The sequence below is a fragment of the Oreochromis niloticus genome, linkage group LG8, assembly GCF_001858045.2.
Source record: "Oreochromis niloticus isolate F11D_XX linkage group LG8, O_niloticus_UMD_NMBU, whole genome shotgun sequence".
Taxonomy (NCBI): Eukaryota; Metazoa; Chordata; class Actinopteri; order Cichliformes; family Cichlidae; genus Oreochromis; species Oreochromis niloticus.
Window position 1 is genome coordinate 188,144 of NC_031973.2, and position 25,795 is coordinate 213,938.

The following is a 25,795-nucleotide window of genomic DNA, read 5'->3' on the forward strand; positions in this document are numbered from 1 at the left end:
CCATTCCACTGCAGGGCAACCTGCATGTGGCGAATAAAATTTGAACTTGAAGATTCTAGAGGATGAAGAAATCACTGCCACTGACTGAGCCCCACACAGTAGGAGTATACCCCGATGTTCTCAGACATGCATGTAAGCACATCGGGACTATCCAAACTACTGAGGACCATTTTCTGTTGCTGCAATGACATTTCAGAAAAACTGGCCTCCTGCATCACTTTTTCAGGGATTCTTTGAATTCAGCCCTCTGAAGCGTGATCATTTTCATGTGTTTTATTTTATTCCTTCTGTCTTCATTGGATGGTCTCTTCAGCCTCCCGCTTCCTGTTTGTTTTGTTAAATTTCCTTCTCGACTTTGGCAAAAGTGCCAGAAATGTTGTCTGTGTATTAATTAGTGTGCAGTCCATAAAAGTAAAGTAAAGCAGACACATGAACCCAGTTCAAATTATTCCAAATTTCTTTTAATAAATAGAGCACATGTTTTTAGAATCACGTTCACACTAAAAAGGGTCAAAAGAGCTCATCGTTATATCGTTTTTCTTAGTAAGAACAAGGCAGGCACTTTAACCAGCTTATGGTGAACGGGGAACAACAGGAAGGAGGGCCGTGTGCGTGCACTCGTGCACACGCGTTTAAAAAACTCAGTAAACAACATATATGTTTCGATTTTTCATCACTGTAAATAATATTATCATAAAAACTAAAAGCACATTGAAACCGAAGAAAAAGAAACACCCACAACCAGAGCTCGCAGCTGGACGCCGAGAGGAACGAAAACCTGCCGCTGAGCTTTAGAGTCTCATTTACACATCCAGTTTGGTTTCACGTCCCCACATCTTACAGCAAGACATCAGAAACAAATACGTCATCAGTTAGAAAGTAGTACAGCGGCGTGAATGTACAGTGAGGCGAGAGGACAGAAGCAACCGTCACACTTGGAGCCCAGATTCTCTGCAGGTCTGAACACAGCTTCATCCAGACTCTCATTTTCTCTTCCTGCCTCGGAAGTTTGGATTTTAAAAAAATCATAAATCTGGAAATGTGGCAAAGCAGCGACTGGACCGCAGATGGAAGGTTTTGGCGAGGATTGACTTTATTAATAAGAAATTAAATTCCCTGCTGAAACTGGACAGAGCTGAGATAAAGAGCGCTGTGCGATCTCACTAATTACAGCTGCTGCAGTTTCAACAGCCGAACACGTTTTCAGTCCTGACACCAGAACAAAGATTCCCAACCGCAGGATTCAGAGGCGTAAACATATGAAGAGATTCACGACTAAAACTGTGTGGACGCAGAAAAGTCGATAAAGCCTCGGGTGCTTCAGGGTTTATTTAGTAATCATGGTTGAATTTTAGGCTCATGTGCAAGTCTGAGGATCAGATATCATGAACAGGAATCAAAGTAAGAGGCATCGATTCACATCAAGCCATCTCAAGGCGCTTTAAGATAAAACCCAGACAATCAAACAATCCCCAAGCGAATAAACAGAGAGAAACTCCTTTTTAACAGCTGGAGGCCTCCAACAGAGCCAGGAGAAGGACTTGACCTTGGATAAAAACAAAGGACAGCAGAAGCTTTCTGTTAAAGCCCATCGTAGATTTTTCACCTCCTGGATCAGGCTTCACTCGCTTAAAACAGGCCTGCAGAGCGACGCCTTTTACCACCAGAGAGCTGCTTTTCTTTCTTTCAGAGCTGTGCTGGAGTCTTGCTGATGTTTGGAGCACCTTGACGGCTACTTAGCAAGCTAACTGGTAACGTGCTGGTGCTGGAGAGACAAATAAAAAAGTTTGCTGAGCTTGCTGGTTTGGAGATACCAGTTAGCACGCTGGAAAGAAGGAGAAGTAACCTCACAGACATTAGCAGTGTTCTCTGAAAGCAGCTCTCAAAGGAGGGTGATGAGAAACGGAAATAAACCTTAACGTTGACTTTACCTCCACTGACTGCAGCTTTCAAATAAACTTCTTTGGTTAAATAAGCGCTTAAAAAAAGGAGGTGGAAAGGCTGCAAACTGTGGTGATACCAGCAGAGGTCACGATACACTTGACAAACGGAAGTTCCATCATAGCCTAATTTTACCGGTTATTTGAATTCTTTGTTACAGTCATTCAAAGAGTGTGCGCCCCCTGGTGGACTCCAGAGGTACTACAGTATGTACAGTTACATATTAATATAAACGTATTTCTTTATATAACAAGTGATTTCAAATTGCTAATATGAGGTGGTCAGTTTGTGATATTACTCATTACTCTGACCTGAATTTACTGCTCGGTGCTGAAGTTTCACACATTGGAGCCAACGGCTGTGAGTTTTTATTTTTTTTAATATAATTATTAAGGAAATACATCACTTGTATTTTGATTTTTGGTGAAGATTTAAGATTGGGTGGGCTCCAACGGGCTGCAGCACTCTTCACTTTGGGCATGTCTGCTTCATTAAAGAGCTTTAAATCTTCCAAAGCAAACATGAAGCAGATGATTGTCTTTCATCGCAGAGGCTCTAAAGCACTGTAGTCGCGGTGCCCAAATATGAAGTAAATGAACTAAAGCTGGAAGCTTAATCAAATCCATCGGGGGAGGCTTCTGCAGAGGCGTATTTCCTCCATTTTCCCTCAGACAGACAGCTATTATTTTATTCTGAATGCTGGGCCGTCCCTCTGCATTTCAGGGATTAGAAGCCACCCAAAGTTTCTCAAAGCGGGACTTTCCCTGCAGCAGGATCACCTGTGGCAGACACAGATGCCTGCACGACCCTGCTGGGTGACTTGTGTTCAGTGCTGTCTTATGAAAGACACAGACCAGCATCTTTTCTAATCTATGAAAATGACACATTTTTCCATCACTGACGACGGGAAATATTCAGTAAGCGTGACCTCTGGAAACCTGCTCATGAAAGCTGGCCGCTCAGCGACCTCTGCTCAGGGAATCTGGACCTCGGCGACGAGCTTTTCTACGCGGAAGTGAGACTCGTGGCGCCGCTGAAACGTGTAACAGCAAGCCGTGTTTGTCGTTTGCCTGGAGTGACAGACTGTAGCATACATAGGAAGACAAGGAGAAGGGAAAACAGCGGAGGAAGAAGGTCCCATCCCCAAAAAAACTAAACAAAGAACTGGTCCCAGGAGGTTCAGCAGGACACGCAGAGTCTGACAGTGTGCACGTGTGTGTGTGTGTGTGTGTGTGTGTCCGTTAGAGTTTGTCAGAACAGGGTTATGTCCACATCTTGATCCTCAGCCAGGAGGAGCTGGGACCCGGAGACGCCGCTGGGGCTTCCCCACGCCAGCTTGTCCTCCTCTTTCACTTTGAAGGCTGCAGCGTCTCCTGCAGTGACAGGCGGGAGCGCGCCGGGGGAAGGGGCACCATCACGGACTGGACCCCGCTCAGCCTCCAGGGGAGGAGGCCCAGGAAGTTGTCCCGATGGCGCGTGTCCAGAGCGAGGCTGAGCACTCTCTGAGGACTGCGAGTCTTGGGGTTCCTCATTGACTGGGAGGTAGAAGGTGGAGTTGGAAGGGGAGTGGTCACTGTGCTCCTGAGGAGACGGAGGGAAGAGAAGGAGGAAGTGAGGCAGAAGTGGTGACTATGAATGACAGATGGAGAGATGGGTGGATGGAGGGCTCAGTGGGTGGATGGATGGATGAGTGTGTGATGGAGATGGAAAAGAGGAAACGCTGTCAGAGTCATTCAGGCCTGAGCTTCTCATCAAGCTGCAGCTCAGCCCCACATTATTTTTCTTCCTCTTTAAAAAACTGAAAGTCTAAACTAAAACTTTGTTTCCTACATTTTCTTCAAAACAACATTAAAACTAAAACTCTGTGTCTTTGTGTGACCACATTTCCTCGTCAGCTCCCTGGATTAAAGTAAACTAAACTCCTGAAACTGCTCTGGAAAGGCTTAAAGGTCAGCCTAAAGGTAGGTTTGACTCACATCTGCACTTTTCTTTGGCACATTTTTCTGACTGACAGCACAGACTCCAGCTTTATATGACCCAGATTTTGGGGGTGAGACTTTTTCCAGTCACACAAACTTGCTGTGAATAGCCTAGATCAGGCTCACATGTGTCTCCTGTTGGGTATCATCCTTATAATTGAGTATCATTATCGTGTGTTTTAACAGCTTCACATTACAAAGTATTGACATTAGACTCCTCGTGTTTAACTGGCTCAGTAAAATGTAAAGCTCGAGTCACAGAATCAGTGAAAACGTGGCGCTTACAGCCAATTTAATCTGAAACATCCGGATCAGGCTCTGTGAAACCAAAGCTGCTTGCTTGATGTTAAAGATGCTCATTAGTCGTCACCATCTTCTAGTCCTTATTTTAGATCAGAATCAGACCTGATTGATCAGGCTGCATATTTAGGGGTCCAATTAAATGCACAATAATCCTTATCGCTAGGCAAAAGTAGCAGACAGACAGAGCCAAATGGCAGCAAAAGCAAAGAAGCTTCCTCAGTATTATAATAATAATATTAATTGTTATTAGGCAGTGCTTGGACAGTAAGCTTTCAGGAAGGGTGCTATGAACACTGTAAAAGATGATGATCAGTAACAGCAGACAAACCAAGTTACTCTAGCAAAGAAAGCTTACAGAGGTGAAGCCAAGGACGTTCTCTTTGATGATGTAACAGCACGGCAGCCACATTAAAGCACCGTGACCTTCTTTTGCCACTTTAATGGAGAGAGGGGGTTCTAAACACTACAGTACCCACAATCCTCCAGCTGGCTAACCTGCTCTCGATGGACAAATAGTTACACATGAGTGAAATGCTGTGAGTTTAAACAAGGCTTCATGCAGATACAAGCAACACGTACGAATGGGTGGCGCCGCAGCCGCCAGGGAGCAGGGCGGGATCAAGCAGCAGGTGCTAAGAAGCTGAGGCATCGGGGCTTGGTGATTGGACGATGAGCAGCAGCAGGCGGAGGAGGAGGAGGGACGGGAAGAAGGCGGCGGTGGGGCTCATTTGGGGAAGGTTAGTACGTCACTGTCACACCTTACTCTCTGTAAGGCAAACGCACGCACGCACACACGCACGCACACACACACACACATGCACACACACACACGGAGGAAAAACAGAAAGACAAAATGACAGAGTGTTAGCAGGATAAAAAAGAGAGACTCGGGATGAGTTAGGCTCTTTGTGGAGTCCTGCTGGGAGTCGGGAACGCTGTAAATTTGAATCAGTAGTGAGATATGAAGAATGAAACAACGTGAAACGCTCAGAGATGATGGTGCAGGTGGTGCAGGATGATATGTTTATGAGCAGGTGGAGCTGAAGTTTCTGCCTACAGGAGAACGTGTTGGATAAATAAAAGAAAGACAGAGAGAGACGAGCTGTGATGTGAGAGGATCGACGTGTTAATATAAGGCAGTCGATGGAGGACCAGAGAGAAAAGTCAACATGTTACGAGGAGGACGCTGCCAAAACAACAGTGTACGAAGAAATCGTCAGTGTCGATGTCGAGGAAGCATCTCAGCCTGTGAGCTGGACTTAAAGGTCAAAGATCAGCTGATCAACTCAATTTCAGAGTTTTTTCCACCTGCATCAAGCTGAGGGCAGCACGACTGTGACTGGACAACATTCATCACTGTGGCACAAATCCATCCACAGGATATAAATATGTAAGGAAGACTGAATAATACCTGGAAATAATCTGATAATCTAGTTTGTTAGCTTTTTATCATGAGTTTCAGTTCAGTCTAATCTGGATGAGAATCCTTCAGAAGGTCTGAAATGAAGCGTCAAACCCAACAGCCTGAATGAAACCCTGAGTTATTCCACAAAGCCATGAAGAAGACTTATTCATGAAGTCTGCTTCATGAACAAAATGCATTTCGATGAAGGCTATTTAGAGCCATGAGTCACAAAGTGCAGGTTGTCACCCCCTGCTGGGCTTTAAAGGTACTGCACAAGGGTCTACATAGGTCATTTCCAATAAATTCAACTTTTTCTTTATAAATTCAATTAACTATTTAATTAGATTCAGATACCATAATCCTGTAGAATAAATCTGTGCTATAAGATTCACTTTTGCATGTCTAGACGACTTTCTCTGACTTTGTAAATAAGTTAAAATTGCCATTAAACGTTTAGATTTGAACAAATGGAACAAGACTATGGATTTAAAATCCCTTTCTTATTACTATTCTTACTTTTTCTGACCTGTTTTTGATCCTGAACTAGTCTTATATCTTTTCATTAGCTGAAAAGAACTTAAATCAACAGAAGATCCAAATAAATTACGTAAACAGGAAGGAAATACTTGATTTTCTGCTTCTGTGATAATCAGAGTTCTGACTAAAGGTTTGGGTGACATTCAGGCATGAACTGTAAACTCCCAAACTCTGAATGTTTCTGAGATTCATCCAAACGCACAAACTATCCAGCTACACGTACTGCAGGCTCCAGATGTGGCTACAAAGAGCTGCTGCTTGAGCAACAGCTGGAGTGACTGTTCAGCCTGACTGTAGCTTTAGGATGGATGAACACTACAGCGTCGATGCTCAGAGTGAGGAAGGACCACAACGCGTCTGTTGTGGTGCGCAGGGTGAAGACTCGGTGAGGGGGAAGCTGTGGTGAATGGGTCGGGGTGCGGGGGTTGGGGGTAAAGGGCACGGGGGTCACATACGTGCTGCATTCACCGCCGCAGAATGGCGTATACCTCTGTATACAAGGACTGGACAGCCTTCTGGCCTGACGGATCTGAAAACAACAGTTTACAGCACAGCTCAGTTACAGCGCGGAGGAGAGCTCCTATCCAAGCGAAGCCACACATCCACCCATATATCCATCCACCCACACATCCATCCATCCATCCATTCACACATTCATCCATCCATCCACCCACACATCCATCCACACATCCATCCATCCATTCACACATCCATCCATCCATCCACACATCCATCCATCCATCCATCCACCCACACATCCATCCACCCACCCACACATCCATCCACACATTCATCCATCCATCCACCCACACATCCATCCACACGTCCATCCATCCACACATTCACCCACATATCCATCCACACATCCATCCACCCACATATCCATCCACACATCCATCCACCCACATATCCATCCACACATCCATCCACGCATCCATCCATCCATCCATCCATCCATCCATGCATTCACACATTCATCCATCCATCCACCCACACATCCATCCATCCATCCACCCACACATCCATCCATCCACCCACACATCCATCCACACATTCATCCATCCATCCACCCACACATCCATTCACACATCCACCCACACATCCATCCATCCATCCACACGTCCACCCACACATCCATCCATCCACACATCCACCCACATATCCATCCACACATCCATCCACCCATCCATCCATCCATCCATCCATCCATCCATCCATCCACACATCCATCCACCCATCCATCCATCCATCCATCCATCCATCCATCCATCCATCCATCACACAGACAGAAACCAGAAGTACCTGCTTTTGTTTCTTGTGACAAACATCTGTGTGAGGTGTGATCCAAACGTTCTGAGCCTGAATTAAAAGTTGCTAATCCCCCTTCAGGGTCATGTTTACTGGAAGTTTAGGGCCAGTGAAAAGAGTGAGGGGTCTTTTGGAATTTTTCCCCAGAATTCTGAGAAAAAAATCCCCAAATTCCCCCATTTTTTTCAGCGGCTGTAATCCTCTTCGTGGACGTTCACACAGCTTCCAGCTCTGCTGCTGTTTGTGAAATCTGCACCTGGACGTCCCGTTCTCAACACTTGCACCGTGCAATCTGTGATTTTACCATCAGTCATGGACTTCTGCTTTGGTCAGCCTGAATTTCCTCTGAGGGCGGGGCCTCTGACTACAGCTGAGCAGTTTTCACTTGGAGAGTTAATAGTTTCCAAACTTAGTTATAGCTTCAGGCGAGAGCGTTTCCATAAACTGGTTTGTTTTTCTCTTACAAACCAGTTTGATTTCCACTGCAGCATCGCTTTACTTTTCCAGCCGTCATCACTGGCAGAATCATCACTCCTCTTCGCGTCAGACTGGCGTCTGGGTCTCGTGAAACAATATTTCAGGTTTTGAACAAACTGTATCTGGTTAATATTGCAAGTTAAAATCAAAACTGGCTCTCAGTCAAAAAAGTCTATTTTGCTACAAAACAAGGAGGCTTCCTTCAAATTTTTCCAGGAGTTTATCGCTGCATAAAGTTAAAAGACTTTAGCTTCAGTCTGTGATCCAGATTCGTTTCAGCAGCAGACGAGCTTCGGTTTGAATGTTTATAGTTTGGGAAGGAAACTCTTTAGGTGTGTGTGTGTGTGTGTGTGTGTGTATGAAACAGATTTAACAGAAATGCACAAAAACACATGCATCAGTCACAGTCATCATTATCTGTGAAACTCTAGAAAGTGTCACAAAAACATGAACAAGCAGGATATTAAAATCACAAACACACAAATTACTTCACACTCAGTCTCATCCCTAACCATAGATTTACAATTAAAATATTCCCACACTGTGGGTTAAGCACCCAAATCATCTGAAGATTGTTTTATTAATAAAAATCTTTGAATTAATTAAAGAAATCTAATAAAGATTTACAGAGTTATAGACCTCATTAAGCTGCTGCAGTGCTGTGTTTCTGCCACACGGTGGCACTGCTGCACAGGCTCATGCAGCCACATGTTGCAGCAGCGTGAAGTGAGCAGGAAGAAACACTTCAGAGTGATTTTAAAGACCAATGAGAAGAAGGAATGCATTTTCATTTATGGCAGCATCTTTGTATCATCTTAGTTAGACTGAATCATTCATGTTCGCACCGTTACTCTGAGCTTATGAAACTTCCACATCTGTCCTGTTAAATCAAACTCATCCTTTCCCATGTCACCTAAACCTCTTACCAAGTAGCTTCACCTGAGATGATACCTACAGTGTTAGCGGAGCGCCCGGGACCACGCTGGGCCACGATCGCGCCTGAGATGGCCTTAATCCAGCTGTGCATGTCCTCTGGACTGTCAGCCTGACAGAGAGAAACACAGGAAAGTAAATGAATGCGCGCCTTTTTAGCAAAGCTATGATTCTAAACACGTACATATGACATAATACGGTGACTTTAACTCAATTAAACAAAGTCTTCCTGTTAGTAAATCGCTCCCTCTCAGTTGTTGAGTTAGAAGAGTTGGAAAGAACAAAGACTACCAATCAAATGTACCATCAGTAAATCCTCATCAGTATCTCATGTGGAGGCAGCGGAGAGACTAAATCCTTCAGAAAACGGATGCATGGAACAATCATCCAAATGTTTAATCTAATTTACGCTCATTTGGCTGAAAGCACAACAGATGAGACAACGATGCAGAAAGAGCTTCTCCTGACTGATGACCGCGTCATCCTCATGTGTTACCTGTATGTAGAAGGTTCTCGAGCTGGTGACCATCTCGAACAGGTTGTCCCTCATCATGTGCTCGCTGGAGGACACAAAGGAGACGGTTTTAGTGACCTTCCCCTGAATCAACCTAAACACAGAGCTGACAGGGAGGCTGACTGACCTCTGTTTGCACTCCTGCACTTTGTGGATCTCCTTCAGCGGGATGACTCTCAGCGGCTCCCTCTCCTGAGACGACAGAAGAGAAAGTACATATCAAAAGCAAACTGAAACACGCGACCTCGTCACGATGGGTCGGGTAATATTTAGTGTCTGTGTTTGATTTCATTTAGATTTTTCGCTAAATACTTTGAGCCTGCGTCACACGTTCACCTGTGAGAAAAAAACCCTCTGTTTAAATCTTTGCTCACAGCGTGTGGGTCAGTCGAGTGAACAAAACGTTGGTCGGCTCACAGCGGTTGGAACCACGACTCTAGGTCAGACGTTTAGAGATCCGACACAGCTCTGCAGCGCGGCGGGTTCACTGCAATCAAAGGACGACTCACGCCACGGCTGAGCTGACAGCTACGAACTTTCACATTCACACTTTGTCAAACCACAGAAGGCAGTGAGCAGCATGCTTTTACACTGACCAGAGGTCATCACCTCGGGTTACACCAACATACATACATAACAAGGGTGTCAAACATAAATAAGGCCCAAGGGCCAGAACCAGCCCAGCAAAGACTCTAATCCGGCCCACTGGAATAAAATGTGAACGAGTGCATCAATTTTGACTTTTAAGTGTACTTTTGAATGAATAAAGACCTCCCCCATGGACACTCATGGTGCACCAAATAGTTAAATGATAGTTAAACAATTAAATGACAGAAAAGTTCCTGTTGTTCCACTATCCACTCTGCTATAGACGGTTTTGGGTCCACGGTAAAAGAAGGACCGTGTGAGCAATGAGCTGCCAGAACATTTTCTGTAATTTTACACATTTATCAGGTAGAAAGCTGCACTTCTTTTTTTTATGTATTAAGACATTTCAGGGATTAAATGTTTAATTAAATGTCTTCACACTGTCAGAAAGTGCACTTTCACTGGTTTGGCCCAGTTAAGGTCAAACTGGGGCGCACGTGACCACGATGGAAGATTAGTCTGACATCCCCGATGTGCAGCATCGTTTACCTGGCTTAATGAGCAGCCTATAATCAGCACTTGACGATGCAAACTAAGTAAATTACTCATAAACGATGCTCAGTGTGTGCTGGGGTTATTTGACTGTCAGATGGTTCGCCCGTGTGTCCTTCGGATCAGCATCCATGAAGACACACGTGTGCTGATGATATGCATGAGCTAAACGCTTGATCGTGTCAGTCTGCATGACTCGCGGTCAGCGGTGATAACATGCAAACAAATGTCAGCGTGTGTCGAGGAGGGTGAACACAAGGAAGACGACGAGCTAATAAACATGGACGTCAACGAGCTTCACAAGCTTTTAACGAAGAGCAGCAAATAAATGACACGTCAGACTTTACAGAAACATTCAGCTGCTCGCTTTACAGGATTAATCAGACTACCAAAAACCTCCAGTGTGGATACGTTATCCTGCATGAATATGGTAAAAATGAAGAACAAACACTCTGCAAGAGCTGCTCACTCAGGACATGATTACACATAAAAAAGGTGTGAACACTCAGCCAGACACACATATATGTATGCACACACACACACACTGGGTGTGCCCATATATGTGCACAGACAGGCTGTAGTTAGGGCTAATCTGTCCACACGTAGATCACATGAGGAGGTATTCACGACGCATGCCTCTGCATGTGGAGACACGCAGCAAGTTCTGCAGAGCACAACAAGCACGCATTGATTTTTTTCACTCTCTTCTTCTTCAGTGTCTGTTTAGGAGCAACGTGATGTGTCTTTGTGCACTGATGTCACCGTGTTTGAGCTCTTCACCGTTTCCTCACCATGTCAGTTTTGTAGTAGTTGAGAGAATTTTCATCCAGGATGAAGTACCGCCTCTTCCAGTTCTTCATCTGAGAGGAGGAAGCAAAGCATATTGAAAAGTTTCTGTTTAACTGCTTCCTGTTTTATTTTGAAATACAGTTAGGTTAGTTCTATGCCTGCCACTTCCTTCTGTTTTCTACCATCTCTGTGCCACACCTGTACATACGCTGTATTTATAAGGCCACCAGACTGTCTTCTTACTGTGCCTGTGGTTATTTGTTCATTTTTGCATTTAAGAAATGTTTTCTGTTAAAAAACATGATTTTAATATGGCAGGTAACTGCAGTGAAAAGGTTTACTTTTCTTTTCTCTTCTGAACATCGATTATTGTTCATTAATAACACAAAAGTATTTTTATCTGATTACCGTGTGAAATTTTATCCAACCAAACATGATGGTTCATTATGACGACACTGACTAACCCTGAGAGTGTGTGTGTGTGTGTGTGTGCGCGCTCTCACCACAGCTCCTTGTTTGACACAGTATCCCGCTTTGATGATGGCCTGATCCTGCGCTCCTCTGGACAGGAAGTAGGGCATTTGATTCTGAGCCCGCTTTACGCCTCCACGATCAGCTCCATTGTGGCCCTCTCCCTGCTCCTTAAATACATACACACACACACACACGAACATTAGAGTTCATTTGGATTCTTTTTAACTGCTTGTAACCAGAATGATTAAATAAACTTTATAAACTTTAATGCAGGACGGGATTTTCTCACATATATAAAACACTGAAGTCTTAAAATTTTAACTGATTTCTAAAGTCGTCCTCTGCTGAAGAGTTTGTGGAGTTTTTACTTCCACACTGAGCCGTGTCCAAAAACATGTCCTCTTACACAACATTAGACACATGGCGCCTTAAACTCACTGCCTCGGTCGATGATTCGGAGTCCACACTTCATTTCTCCATTTCAAACTGCTCTGAACACTCAGTTGTTTTTTTTAACTTCTGACACCCGGTGATGTCATCGAGAGGGGATACCCCTAACATGACACACCAGCCACCTGCCCACCTACTGTTTCAATTTTGTGTTTTGAGGGGCAGCCAATCAGAAGAAAGCTGAAAGACTTTAAGGGGGAGGAGCTAAATGTGTTGTTTTCACACAGAGGATGAACTGAGGGGCTGCATGAAAGCCCGGTGTAAGACAAATAAGGATTATTATGAACTCTGAATCATCCAAAGCTACTCTAAGAGAGTCCAAGAATAGAAATAAGACGACAGTCAGCGATGATATTTTTAATCCATGCATTCTTCCTGTTCTTGTCATTAATTTCAATTATATATTACCCATAATGCAACTCCACTGACTGGAGTCTCTAGTCTCAATCATAAACAAACGATGGATTACAAAGATTTTGCAGTTTTACTTCCTAAAACCGGCGTAACAATCACAGATGTGCAAAATTGTCAGAGTTCCCCTTTAACAAATAAAAACAAATCTCGGCTATGAGCGGCTAAATGTCAATGCGTGTTCCCCCTGATATTTTTAAAGCCTCCGACTTGTAATTAAACCAGCCTTCACTCGCCTGTGTTCCTGCGAGCTGACTCACATTTGCAGCTGCATACCAGCACAGGCAGGACCGGACCTGCCGAGCTGCTCCTGCAGCTCGCGGCTGTGAGCATTACCTGAGTGGCCGTGATGATGGGGACTCCTCCGATGATCTCAGTTTTGTAGGAGACCTGTTTCATGGTTCCAAGCAGCTCCTGTGGAGTCTCTGAGTGGGTGTTGTGGCCCTCGCCGGGCTTTGGCACCTGAAAACAGAGCAGGAGTCGTGGCTTTCAAAAAGGCTCACTATTTTTAAGAACTTGGGCTTTATTTCACCTTTTTTCTTTTCTTTTTTTTTTTTAACTCTCTGAATGTTATTTATCATAAGAATTTACATTATGTTAGCAATGCTAATTAAATAGAGATAAAAGCTATTAGGATCAGTTATTGACTTTGGTCTTAAAGAGTGACGATGGTTATTTTCACACCATGAACTGTAGCAGAGGTCTAAGTCTGACAGGAAGCTCATGCTGTAACCAGCAAGTTACATATGTACCAAAGCAGAGGTGCTCGCAGGCTAAAGCACAGCTTAAAACAACAAGCAGACAATAGTAATTAACTTTAAAATAAGTGCTGTTTTAGACTCCTTCCTGGACTCTGAGAGATGGAAAAGGAACAAATGATAAAAGGATGGGTGGTGCACATGAAGAATCTTGATCTGAACCAGCCCATTCTCATTCCCTGAGTGCCAATCGGTGACTGTTTGTCAAAGCATCTGAATGCTGCCGACAGCAGGACGCATGAATCTGCCACTCCCAGCTAATCATTTTTCAGTAAGCAGTGTTAAAGCTGTGATCGGCATTACTTTAACATAGACTGCAAATTCCCACTATGCTCCCTTCACCCCTATGATTTAATAACCTCCTCCTGGACTTTGTAGTTTTGCAGCCAATACTGTAACAACCTGCATGTTAAGGCACTAAAGCCTCACAGAACACATGACATTACACGTACAGGTGGTCTAAACTGTCTGAGGACTGACCTGGTGACTAGCTACAGAGCTGTTGTTAGTCTAGTATAAGCGCATTAGCACAGAGAAGACAGGATGAGGATTGTTCTCAGTAGAAGCAGAGGTAAACGCTGAAAACAGACTTCAGACTTCAGCCAGAGCGTCTGAGGTTATCCATCCACAACACGACGTTGGTCAGCCTATTCTAGCTGCTACTGAGATTGCACATGTCAATAGCGGCATGACATCTGCTGGTGAAAACCACACTGTGGTGTAGTTTTGGCAGCAAGTGCGCCTCTCTGCTTTTGTAACCTCATGCAGGTGGCCTGCTGGGTTTCAGAGTGTACAACAGTCAGTTTTTACCACCAAAACTCAAAAGTCAAAATCAGGAGCAAAGTGATTTCAGTGCTTCTGGTTTTTAACATCTCCTGTGCTGACGTGGATGTACTCAGGAGAATACCCCAAGGACCTTAGCGCTGGTATAAATGGTATAGAGCTGTGGCGACGTCACTGTTTGCATATAACCCGACCAATGCTGCGAGTCCTTCAGTCAGGCTAATGCACTTGCTGTTGTCGCCCTTGCAAAGGGTGGTGCACGCAAAAAGGAAAATGGCATCTGCTGACACAAGCGACGTCTCGGTGTCATTTCAGCTGGCCGTGCATCTCTGCAGGACCCTTCATTTGCAACCCAACAGATTTTTGCCCGCTTGCTCAACTCAGCAGCGGCCAGCGCAGCACGTGCGTCGATATCGCCGCACGAGTTCGGAGATTCCTTGATTATAGAGGCAGGAAGTTTGAAAAGATGAAAGTGTGCACAGAAAACTTGTCAGCTGACTGCAGACCACAGCAGCTGCAGGTGGCTTTAATGCTGTTGTGTCTTTACACGCTGCTACGCCTGCACTGATCTTTATCACAGTGGCCTGATGTGTAACTTTCCATTTGCTGCAGCCCGAGGCTGAAGACAGAGCGACACACAACCAGAGGACAAACAGGGTCAACGATGGATCTGTGTGTGTGTGTGTGTGTGTGTGTGTGGCTCACAGTAATCTTGATGGCATTGTTGAGAACACTGATCCATTCTACCAAATCCTGCTGGTCGTTGGCCTGTAGGTAAAACTTCCTCATTCCTGCATTTATAACTGTGAACAAATGACAGGGAGAGAGAGGAATGTGTAAGGCTCGAAAGCACAAGAGGAAGAAGAGAAACGAGCTCCATGGGTATCTAAAAATATCGTCTTATTTCTGTTTCAGAGGCAGAGGATGTGTGTGTGTGTGTGTGCCATTATCCCATCCAGATGCAAATACACACACAGAGGTCAGGTCTTTGTCATTGTACAGTTTCCTCCTATTGAGTGACAAAGGCCTACTGTTTGACAGCAGAGGAATAACAAGTAGCAAGGGACAAAAGAGAGGAAATAAACCGTACAGATGAGGAAAAGAGGGAGGAAGGGAGTGAGAAAGAAAAGAGGTAGGGCAGAACGACGAGGAAGGAAGGAAACAAGGAAGGATTGAGAACAAAGGAGACTGGGAAGGAAGTGAGGAAGGAGTGGGGTCTGAGGGCTCTGTGCAGGCCGGTTGTGTTCTTGTACACAGCTGTTTGCACACAGGTACATTGTGATGTTGAAACAGGAAAGGGACAATCTGCTGCCACAAAGTTACAAGCACGCTATTGTTTAAAACGTCAGCGTGTTGGAGCAACGATAGTTCCTCTCACTGGAAACAAAGCCACACACAAACAGGTCAAAAGCAAAGGAAAGAGAAATGTATGTGGCTAGAGTTACTATGCAGGTAAAGAGGAAGGAGGCAGAGAGACGCAGTGTAGGGTGAGAAGGAATAAAGATGAACTTACCAAAGCAGAACTCTGCCTTTGGTCTTTGTTTGGTGGCATCATTGACCTTAGCAAGAGAGAAGAGTAAAGGGTAAATGTTTCAGCACAACACACCAAAAACATGAACCCACACATTTGTGATAATTCCATGCTGCTTATGGCAGAGTATGGGACTGATAAATCCTGGCACAGCTGTCATTTAGCCGATGTAAGGTGGACTTGTGGATGGGACAAGACCAATGTGGCCTACAGAAAACCACACAGAAGTCACATTTTGGCCAACACTTTCACTGCTATGTGGGAAAAACTCAGCCATCAGGAAAACTATATATCATACTATAAATATGCTATGCTACACTCACAGCAGTGGTCTGAATCTTATCTATCAGACTCCAATTTGTTAATGTAAATGGAGAGTCCTCTTCACCCACTAAGGTTAATTATGGAGTTCCACAGGGTTCAGTGCTAGGACCAATTCTGTTTACATTATACATGCTTCCCTTCAGCAGTATTATTACAAGGCACAGCATACATTTTCGCTTCTACGCAGATGATACCCAGCTTAGAATAAGCTTTAACTTCCTGCTTCAAAATTCAGATAATAATGTGGCATCTAAACAGATACTAACTCTGGATGGCATTACCCCGGCCTCCAGCAACACTGTGAGGAATCTTGGAGTTGTTCTTCAATGCACATAATTTAAAAAACTGTAGGCTTGCTTTCTTGCATTTGTGCAATATCTCTAAAATTAGAAAAGTCCAAATTATTATTAATCTCTGGCTCTCTTCCACAGTGTATCGTCTGTCCTGTCTCCCTCCCCTCACCCCCAACTGGTCGTGGCAGATGGCCGCCCCTCTCTGAGCCCTGTTCCTCTGGAGGTTTCTTCCTGTTCTGAAGCATCTATTTACTGTGTGATGTTCAAATGAATTTCTGAATTTATTTGGTTGTTGTGATATAACGTTTAATTTTTTTGTGTTTAAAATCCGGCTGACGCCACAGGAATTGGACAGACTTTAGGATGGCGTCATGAAAAGGAAGAGGCTAGAATCCAGCAGATGTTCTGTTCAATCTACAGCTGGTAACAAGAGAAATCACACGCCAAAATAACAACGGATTTTACAGATGTAAGCACGTTTATACGCACAGAGAGTACAGGTGAAACCTCTGGGAAACGGTGTGTGTGGAAGAGTGAGGACTAACCTTGGAGATGTAGGAAAGATTGAGAGAGCCCACATTTCCTGCACCTTTGGGCAGATTCTGAAGAGAAAAGCACAAATGTACACAAATGTATAAGCATCAGCCATTCGTGATTGTATCGAGAAGAAGTAGAACTAACAGAAGTAAACAAGGTAGTAGTGCTAACATCAGTGCTGCCTGCTATGATGGAAATCAACAACAGTATTTCATGTTTTTATTTACAGATTTCACAACATGATATTTAAAAACCTTTAATTTGAAGATTAATTATTCTTTTTCTTAAATCGCTGTTTGTAATGAACGTGCAAACACGTTTGCTTTTTCCCCTTTCAGTAAAGTTTAGTAAAAATGACAAAATAATGTAAAAGACGATGATGTGGACTCATAAGAGAACTTAACTTTATCCAAAGAGTCAGATATGAATAAAAAAATGGTAAAACCCTGTTTCAGTCTTCTCTGATCTCACAATACTTGTTATGAGCATAATCTATGTGGGAAGATCATCTGGAAAATACCAAAGCTCTGTGCGCTGGCAGTCCGACCAGCTTTCTGCATGAGGATGCGATGTGTTTTAGAAATTCCCCAACAGTAGGAAATCTCAGTGCTATTGCTAACCTGTTTCTGTTCTGGTTCCCGTTTGTCTGCTTGGTTTCATGCAGAGGTGAGACAACTCAATCAGCAGTGAAAAAGAATCTGTGCCGAGTGCATTTCTATCCTGCAAATTCACGACTTCCTCATTCTGTCTTCACTTTTGTTTGTTTTTTGGATTTTTTGTTAATCCCTCACCCACCTCATCCCTGCACATCATCAGCTTTTCAGATTTGAACAGTGAAGCCAAGGAGGAAGTGCCCTAATCCTGCATTCTTTCTAAAGTAACCATTGCTTAACAAAACCCTTTAATGAAGTATAAGGTGCAGAAAAGCCAAAGTGTAATGTCCTCATATGAAGAGAGAGGGTCTCAGGGGGCTGTACGGCTCCAGCGCCGTTGAAAAACTGTTAAAACTGCTTAAACACATCAGTGGTGTGATTCATGTGTCTGACATGTCCCTTCATCACAATGAGCTCGCACACAGAGGAGTTAATTTTGACTCACTCCCACACACCATCCTGCTGCACAGCAGAGTGTGAAAGTGAATTAAAATATATTCCCCGGTGCAACAGTTCCTACTTCCTCCTGTTGCAAAAGAAGCAGTGGGCTTCATAGTCACGGGCAGAGACATCTGCAGCATCTTTTTAGGTAGTAGGAAAAATGCAGAACAATATGAGAGCCAAGCTTCACGGTGTCAGTGCACGACAATAGAAAAATGATGCTGTAGCATAAAAGACTTTGATGCTTCATGCAGCTGATTCTTAAGATGCATCTAAAATATGAGCTGTGCAACAATGTGATGGATTACATCCTTGAAGCGATTCAAGTCCCTGCATGATGATTTTCACGAGCTGTTTATTGCCGCTTGGAGGTAAGAAAACCAAAGCCAATACCTGTACTGAACTTCAAAATAAAAGCCCTACATTTATGTTCTTACTAAAGACACACCCCAAGACTTTATGACCCAGATCTCAGATGAAAAAACCTATAAAAACTGTTTATTTTTAGATGATAAAGATGTTTTCCGCTCATAAACAGCCTTACCTGGGGGTTATCCATGTACCACAGCAGGCTGCCCTGCTCAGTGTCCAGGATGAAGTAACGCCGCAGGAACCTGCCGCTGTTCTCATTCTCCTCGATGTCCAGGAAGCCGCAGATGCGATTCTGGCGGTCCACGTAAGGCATCGCAACCCCGACCAGCTCAGCCCGCTCTGGGGCATCACAGGAACTCTGCACAGACATTTAGACACAAGCGTCAAGGCGGGTTTAAGGTGCTAGGTTTGGAATTCTAAAGCTGCAGTGATGTACTTCAGTGATGTACTACATTTTTGTACTTCAGGTTTTTATTTGCATTACGGCTGACCTATGACTAGTAAACAATGCACATTTCTTTACACTGCTGACTCAGTACAGACATACGGGTCTAATTAAAGGTGGTTGGCAGCTTGGGTGTTTTGCTGTTTTTACCAAGTCTGTTGCTTTTGTGTTTTATCTTATTGGTAAACTTGTATCCCAAAGACATGTAGAAGAAATGAAACAAGTGAAAGTTTGAGTTCCATTTTTCCAGTAAGGATGGGTAGACTGGTTTGCTCACCAGCACCGTGCTCTGTGGATTTGATGATCTGGTTTTTCATGACGTGTCGCTTGCACTGGGCCATTTGCAGCTGAGTAGGTAAGAACTGACAGGAATGAGAATTAGCAAGTCTGACACCATAATTTGCAGATGGAAACGTGGGGAGTGCCCACTCTGTGGTGGGAAGGAGTGGCTGCTTTAGGTGGAGGAGTTCAAGTATCTTGGGTTCCTGTTTGTGAGCGGGGGCTGCAGAGCTCAGTCCTTCAGCAGGAACTCATGTAGAGCTGCTACTCCTCCACAATAAAAGGAGCCAATTAATTTGGTTTGGCCTGGTTCTGCCAGCGGTTTCTTCCTTCTAAAGGGGAGTTTTTTCTTTCCACTTTTGCCAAGTGCTTGCTCATTTGGGGTTTTCTCATTTTTTGGGCTTTTTCTCTGTATTACTGTAGCGTCTTTACCTTTCCACATAAATTGCTCTCTCTCTCTGTACACTCTCTGTCCCCAAAGTTTTTTCAATGTTTCTGAAGGGTCACTGTTCCAGTGGCAGTGGACTTCACTGGACTGCATGTTTCACCTGCTTTTATACGGCGAGAACTTAAACCTCAAAGTTTAATTTTAAATAAAAAACAATTACAGCAATTTACTGCCTGGCTGCTAAGATTCATGTCTTTCAAAAGCCTCAGTCCCCTCTGAGTTTCTACTGGCAGGTAAGTAGCTGAAACGCCTACAGCCTGCAGCCTTTTCATAGCTAATGAAGCCCGGCATGAAGTTTTCCAGATAAGGAAGATAATACTCGTTCCTGTGGTGATAAATGCTAGCTCAGGCAATCCAACCTTCACTTTCAGAATCTACTTTTTCTTCAACAGTTTCCTTCATGCATAGTGCATGCCACTGTCATCAAGTAGGGAAAACGTGAATGATCCTTCCTGTGCAGAATCCTTTGTGCACCGGATTCCTTTCATACATAAATGACAGTTTTCTTCACATCAAATACGTAACGTGTCATTGAAACATGCAGATGTAAAGTGTGGTTTGTCAAATTAAAAACTTTCAGGGACGCACTCACACACACACACACACACACACACACGCACACACACACACTTGTCTTTCCATTACTTCAGAGGACATTCCATTGACTTACATTCATCTGACTTAACCTTCACTATACTAATCCTAATCCTACCCTTACCCTAACGCTGCCAGGACTTCAGGATGAAAATTAATGATTTACATTACAGGGACTTGTCTTTTGTTTCCATAGAGGCTATGCAAACAGATTCATGCCGTGACAATATGAGTAATACACACACACACCCTAAGAGGTAAAAGACTATTGTTTTCCATTTCCAGCTCTGTGATTTACTCTCACACTGCAATGCCAGAATCAACATGTCTGCTGAAATCAATCATACAGACATTTATTTTGTGTCTTCACCCCAGAGTGGGCTTCAAACCTCACGATGTGTCAACATTTTCAATGACTGGTTTAAGTTGCCTTGAATGTCTGGTCCAAACTGACCTTCAACTTTGCTCCAGCTATCAGAAAAAACGAGATTTTTGCATTTCACGTTTCTTATGTTATGGCCAGCTTTGCTCAATTTTCCTTTAAAGCAGGAGGAAAGGCCAAACGGTTCCCTTTCTTTCAAAGTGTTGTCTGAGCATTTTGGCCAACAAAGAGTTTTAACACCCAGATTCAAGTTAGCACTTTTGGATTTCAGATACCTGCAAAATTCTAGTTTAGCTACTACCACGAGCGTTACAATAAACAGATATTATAAACATATTGTCACATTCACAAGAAAAGGGAATATACAACATTAAGCCAAGACGTGGAAAACAGACCAAACTTAAGCCAAGAGAACGTCTGACATTATCCATCCAACTGACTATTAAAAAGTCATAAAGCTGAGCTTAATGTCCAGTTGGCCTGAGAGTGTTCGAATATTTAGTGTCCATGACTCCATGAGCTCATGGGTTGTAGTTACGCTCTGAGTTTTTACAAATTTATAAATTATGTTAGCATCTAAAAAGCAGATAAGAAAGATGGACGTTGAGAAAATTTTTTTTTAACGACCCACAAAAAACATCCAGTGGTGTAGAAGTCTCTAAACATAGTCCAACTGCTAACTTAATTTAGTACTTGAGTAAACAGTTTCCTGAAGAGTTTAAGGCTTCAATCGCTAGTTCAAAGTTCTTCAATACAACAGTGATGTTCGTTTTGTAATTTCTGCAGACTTTTCTTAAGACTTAAATAGACAATAAGGCCAGGCATGCTTGAGGGGAATGACCCCCAGATGGTGTGCCAAGGAACAATGGTGTGACTTGAGGCAAGTGTACGTGTGCCTTGAATTTTTTTGACAGCCATATATCACATACTGTATTCTGCATAATATACTGTACTGTATCAGTACTTTATACACAGTCACTTCCTCTAAAATACTCCTTTAAAAATGTCTGTCAAAGGAAAACCCCAGCCCATTCCCATTATTGCACAATGGTGGGAATTATTAGAACAAAACACATCAAAGGCCCTGACTGACAATAAAAGGGAAATAGATCATTTTCTTAAATGGAAAACTGCAATTTGCTAGTGCAGCTAACCGAGCAACTGAATAAGAAGTAGGGGGAAAGTTAAAGCTACTTGAAGCTGGAGTGGGGATGTCACTTTCAGAATGTGTTATCTGGGTAAAGCTAACATAGTGCCGAACAAACTAAACAGCCACTCTGAAACCAAACATTCCCTCTGAGACAAACTTGGTCTAGTCAAATCTGAACCAGACGCTGCAGGACTGGTCTATTGAGCTGTGTGTCTGATAAGACATCGGAGGCAACCTTTACGCTAATGCGTTGGCATAAAAGAGCCGTGCACGGTCAAGAAACCACAAAAGACAATCAAAAGAACAACTGATGGCACGCTAGATGACTCTGATTTTATTTTGAGCAGATATGAATACAGGTGTGGCTTCTAATTATGGCAGACAGTTTGCTGTGGCTTGGGCACAAAAAGCCTGAAAACCACTGCTTCAGGGTGTGACTACCCTGTCACTGACGAGTCACCGCTGTAAGAGCGTGCAATTTCCTCAGAGTCTCAGGCAGACCCACCCATCATGGGATGAGTAAAAATTGGTCCGTAAAAGCAGACTTTAAGCCATAAAAAAGCAGCAGCAGGTTAGAAGTTGCGCAGGGAGGCGGCTCGCTGTCACAGAGCTCAACTTTGTGGTTTTCATTTTCAATTTCAAAGTGGAAAAAATTCCTGTAGGAACAGTTCAGAGCACTGCTGAAGGATGACTATATCTTACATCTGATTTAATGCCTTTAGAGTTCTTCAACTTTCTTTAAATTTGGTGAAAATGCCCATACAATGACAAACTTGTATGAATATTAGTTTAATGTACAAGGCTGACAGTGAGGTGATACTACAGTTTTAAGAGGGAATAGAGATCTTACAGTTTTAAGATCTCTATTGACTTAGAGATCAATAGAAAACATGAAGCCATAAGAGTTTTAGAGTAGCACAAAAATCAGAAAGACAAGCAAAAAGTTGCTTTTTTCCACTTTAACCTTTTAAGACTTTAACCACTTTAAAAGGAAAATAACATAACACGGGAGTTGCTCAAAGACAGATAGCTAGCAAAGGTATGGGACTGCAAATTTAGAACACAACAAGTGTGAATGAATGTTAGCAATGCAAGACAGTCCATCCATTCATTTTCTTCCACCTATCTCGGTCTGAGTTGTACAGCAGATAAGAGGCAGACACTCAAATAGTTCTCTTCCTAAAAAGACTCTAAGAGCTTCATACTGTTGCCTTTCCTTCCTCAGCTAACAGGGGAAGTATTGGTGTCACCAGTTACGACTGTTTGGATGACGCCAACATAGAAGTGTTAAAAAACACAAACGCAGTTCCTCGAATTTTCACTTTGAATTACTCGAGCAAAAAAAGATTTGGGTTATTTTTGGAAATGTGCAAATATTCAGCACACGAGTAGAGAAGGAGTAAAACAACTAGAATCAACTCTGTGCAAAAGTCTCGAAACGCCCCTCATGCTTCTTACAGTGTCTTCAGCCATCTGTGAAAAACAGTGAAGGCTCTGTAACAGTTTGACAGCAGCTTTGTCAAAGCTGATGGAATTATGCAATCCCATAATTGGAACTGAAGAGTTTTGAATGTTCTTCGAGAAGCCTGGAGAACTATTCCCGAAGACTCCTTAAAGAAGGGACAAGAAAGCCGCCTCAGAGAGTTCAGACTGTGTTAAATAATAAAAGAGGTCATACCACATATTGACTTTCCTTTGTCATTCATTCATGCAAGGTCTCTAATTCAACAATGGCAGATGCAAAGCTTCAAAACCATAATCCACAGACCAGTAAGTGATGTCATGGTGACTATTTTAAGTCTAGTTTTTTTCCGGCTCAGCAGCTCCTCAGTGATTGAAATCTTAAACACCAAAAAAACCCAGTGACACTCAGGTAACTCCCCCTTTCTGAAACCCTACACTGTAAATAGAAATATAAGTAAATGATGCATTTCCACCGAATTATTCCACTGTCCAAACTACTAGAAGAGAATGGATCAACTTGAAGGCAACAATTCTGCCACCAACTAGTGTTTTGGTGCCAACACAGCTTTTCCTTTCTTATTATTTTGCATATTTATAAGTACATAGTAAGTATTGGAGCTATTTGCTTAACAATATTCACATTTATAAGGTCTACAACTGAAAATTAAAAAGGTTACGAAGGGATTGTTGAAAATACCTTCAACCATGTTATGATTGTTGTTGCATAGACTGTACACCACAGGTCACTGTGCTGCATTATATCATCCACAATAATACTATAAAATGCTATAAAAGTGTTACAATATCAATGATATAGTGACACCATGGATTTATGTTATAATGAGGCAAGCCCAGGTATGTCTGACAGTGAGGGCTGCATGTAAGCCCCTAATTAGCTTGCTCTGAATTAGCAGGTAGATTTGTTAGCTAAGCCTTTCTTATTAATTAATAAAATATTGATATTTGTATTGATACTATTTTGCCACAATATCGCAGGAGCACTTGCTAGCTGCGATCTATATGACAGGAAGAGCAAACAGTAAATGGAAATTACTGATGGGGGTTAAACAACAGGTTTAAAATCCTGACCCAAGATTGTTTTTTTAAATCCCCCACAATGATATTTTTCACTTTCAGTTTTATGACGTGCAGAAGGCTTTCTGTTGAGATTACAAGCTTGATGTATCGTTACTGAAAACTTGTTAAGAAGTTACATTCAACTGCTACTTCAAATTCTCAGGGGAAAACACAGCTATTCTTTTGTTCTCACATCTGACTGATGATGTCACTGTACATACTGCTGGGTAACTACTAATACACAATAATGCTCATATTTACTTGAAATATGACTCTGAGGCTACCTGACGACCCCTAACTTTGATTTTAAGACTTCTATACTATTGTAGGACTATAATTTTTGATTAAGCAATAGAATAGAATAGAATAGAATAGACTGAATATATCTGTCATCGTACAGGTGTACAATGAAATTTAGAACATCTGCCCGAGTGATGCATTCAAATACGACACATCAAGTAAAAACTTTATACAGACTCTACAAAGACTTCCTTTATGAAACTAATAAAATATATGTATTAATAAAAAATATAATAAATTACAGTAGAGGGAAAAGAATAAGTATAAATTAAAATACACACAATACACACAAAGGAATAACAAGAAGTACACTGGATTAGACAGTCTTAGTGATATCCCACAGAAAGCTCTGAGTCTAAACACTGTTTCACTACCTGAACAATTATTCAAAACAAAAAATTATTCACTTCTTTTCTTGTAAGAACATTTGCATGAAGCCACAGGGCAGCACGTGAGCCTGAAAATACCGCCTAATCTTTTTAACACCAATTTTCTACATTGTATTTATTTCAGATCAGGTATTCTGATTTCCTCTGGGCCTTAAATATATAATAACTTGTTTATCAAAAAAACAAAAGATGGAAATAAAAAAAACAAACAAAACGGGCAAAATGAGCTGAAATCAAACAAAAAGATAACAAATAGTAAAACAAAAAACTAAAGTAAATGTGCAACCACATGAGAATCCTACAATCGCTCTTGGTAATATATAAATTTTTTACTGACAAAAGCTGAATAAACCCTGATTTTACAGCTCATTCACCTCATGAATCAGATCAGCCTGAATCATTTAAGGTGTAATTACACTGCTGTAAATCCTCTGCTTTTCATTTTCATGAGTACCCGGCCGTGTTTGGTACAGATATAATATTCACTGTGGTAAATATGCCTATTAAACTGTCACCAGTGCTCAATTCCTCCCCGTGGAGCTCAAACTGTAGTCACAGGCCTAAAAACATCGACCCATTTCCTCTCCCGCCTACATTAACCGTCTCTCCGACAGCCTGTGGCCTGAACCAGGCCGCTGCTGCCCGGGTAAACCATCCCTACAAACACGGTCTGACCGTCCAGCGGCACCGCGGCAGGAAAAGCGACGGATTTCAGGTTTACTTACACAGTCCGGCTCAGTCTGAGTCCAGTGTGGCAGCTGTCCGGCACCAGCGTCAAGTTACACCACAATAAACCCACACTGCTTCCGCTTACAGCCTTTGAAAATAAAAGGTTCTGCTGACGACTACGTTACGTCCTTCTGGACTTCAAAATAAAGTACATAAAGTAAACGTTTGCTTTCTTTTTTTTTTTT

The 25,795-nt window shown here is 42.7% G+C and overlaps 1 protein-coding gene across 3 annotated transcripts; it reads right to left on the reverse strand.

Annotated features, from left to right (window-relative positions):
* Positions 1–439: 439 nt before the first annotated feature.
* plekha1b (pleckstrin homology domain containing, family A (phosphoinositide binding specific) member 1b) lies at positions 440–25,730 on the reverse strand. 3 transcript variants are annotated; one of them, XM_005471583.4, is made up of 13 exons: positions 25,607–25,730; positions 18,526–18,711; positions 16,896–16,952; positions 15,716–15,761; positions 14,908–15,005; positions 12,998–13,123; positions 11,830–11,967; positions 11,329–11,397; positions 9,525–9,589; positions 9,380–9,443; positions 8,906–8,995; positions 6,621–6,694; positions 440–3,522 (listed from the first exon to the last, which is right to left on the reverse strand). In XM_005471583.4, the coding sequence occupies exons 2-13, from the start codon at positions 18,664–18,666 to the stop codon at positions 3,291–3,293; spliced, it is 1,200 nt and encodes a 399-aa protein (XP_005471640.1). In that variant the 5' UTR covers positions 18,667–18,711; positions 25,607–25,730; the 3' UTR covers positions 440–3,290. The 3 variants fall into 3 exon arrangements, 2 of the variants coding, with proteins under 2 accessions (XP_005471640.1, XP_005471639.1); XR_003221296.1 differs by lacking the exon at positions 6,621–6,694 and adding an exon at positions 4,803–4,989 and having other exon boundaries at positions 3,384–3,522; XM_005471582.4 differs by lacking the exon at positions 6,621–6,694.
* Positions 25,731–25,795: the final 65 nt, after the last annotated feature.

What these genes read in the sequence shown, in the direction of transcription:
- plekha1b (XM_005471582.4), bottom strand. Translation starts at nt 18,666, where the DNA reads ATGCCTTACGTGGACCGCCAGAATCGCATCTGCGGCTTCCTGGACATC. An exon ending in ACAATGCCATCAAGATTACT is followed by an intron (nt 13,124 to 14,907) that starts GTGAGCCACACA and finishes CTCTGTTTTCAG; the next exon opens with GTGCCAAAGCCCGGCGAGGG. An exon ending in CCGGGCGCTCCGCTAACACT is followed by an intron (nt 3,523 to 8,905) that starts GTAGGTATCATC and finishes CCGTCTCCTCAG; the next exon opens with GAGCACAGTGACCACTCCCC.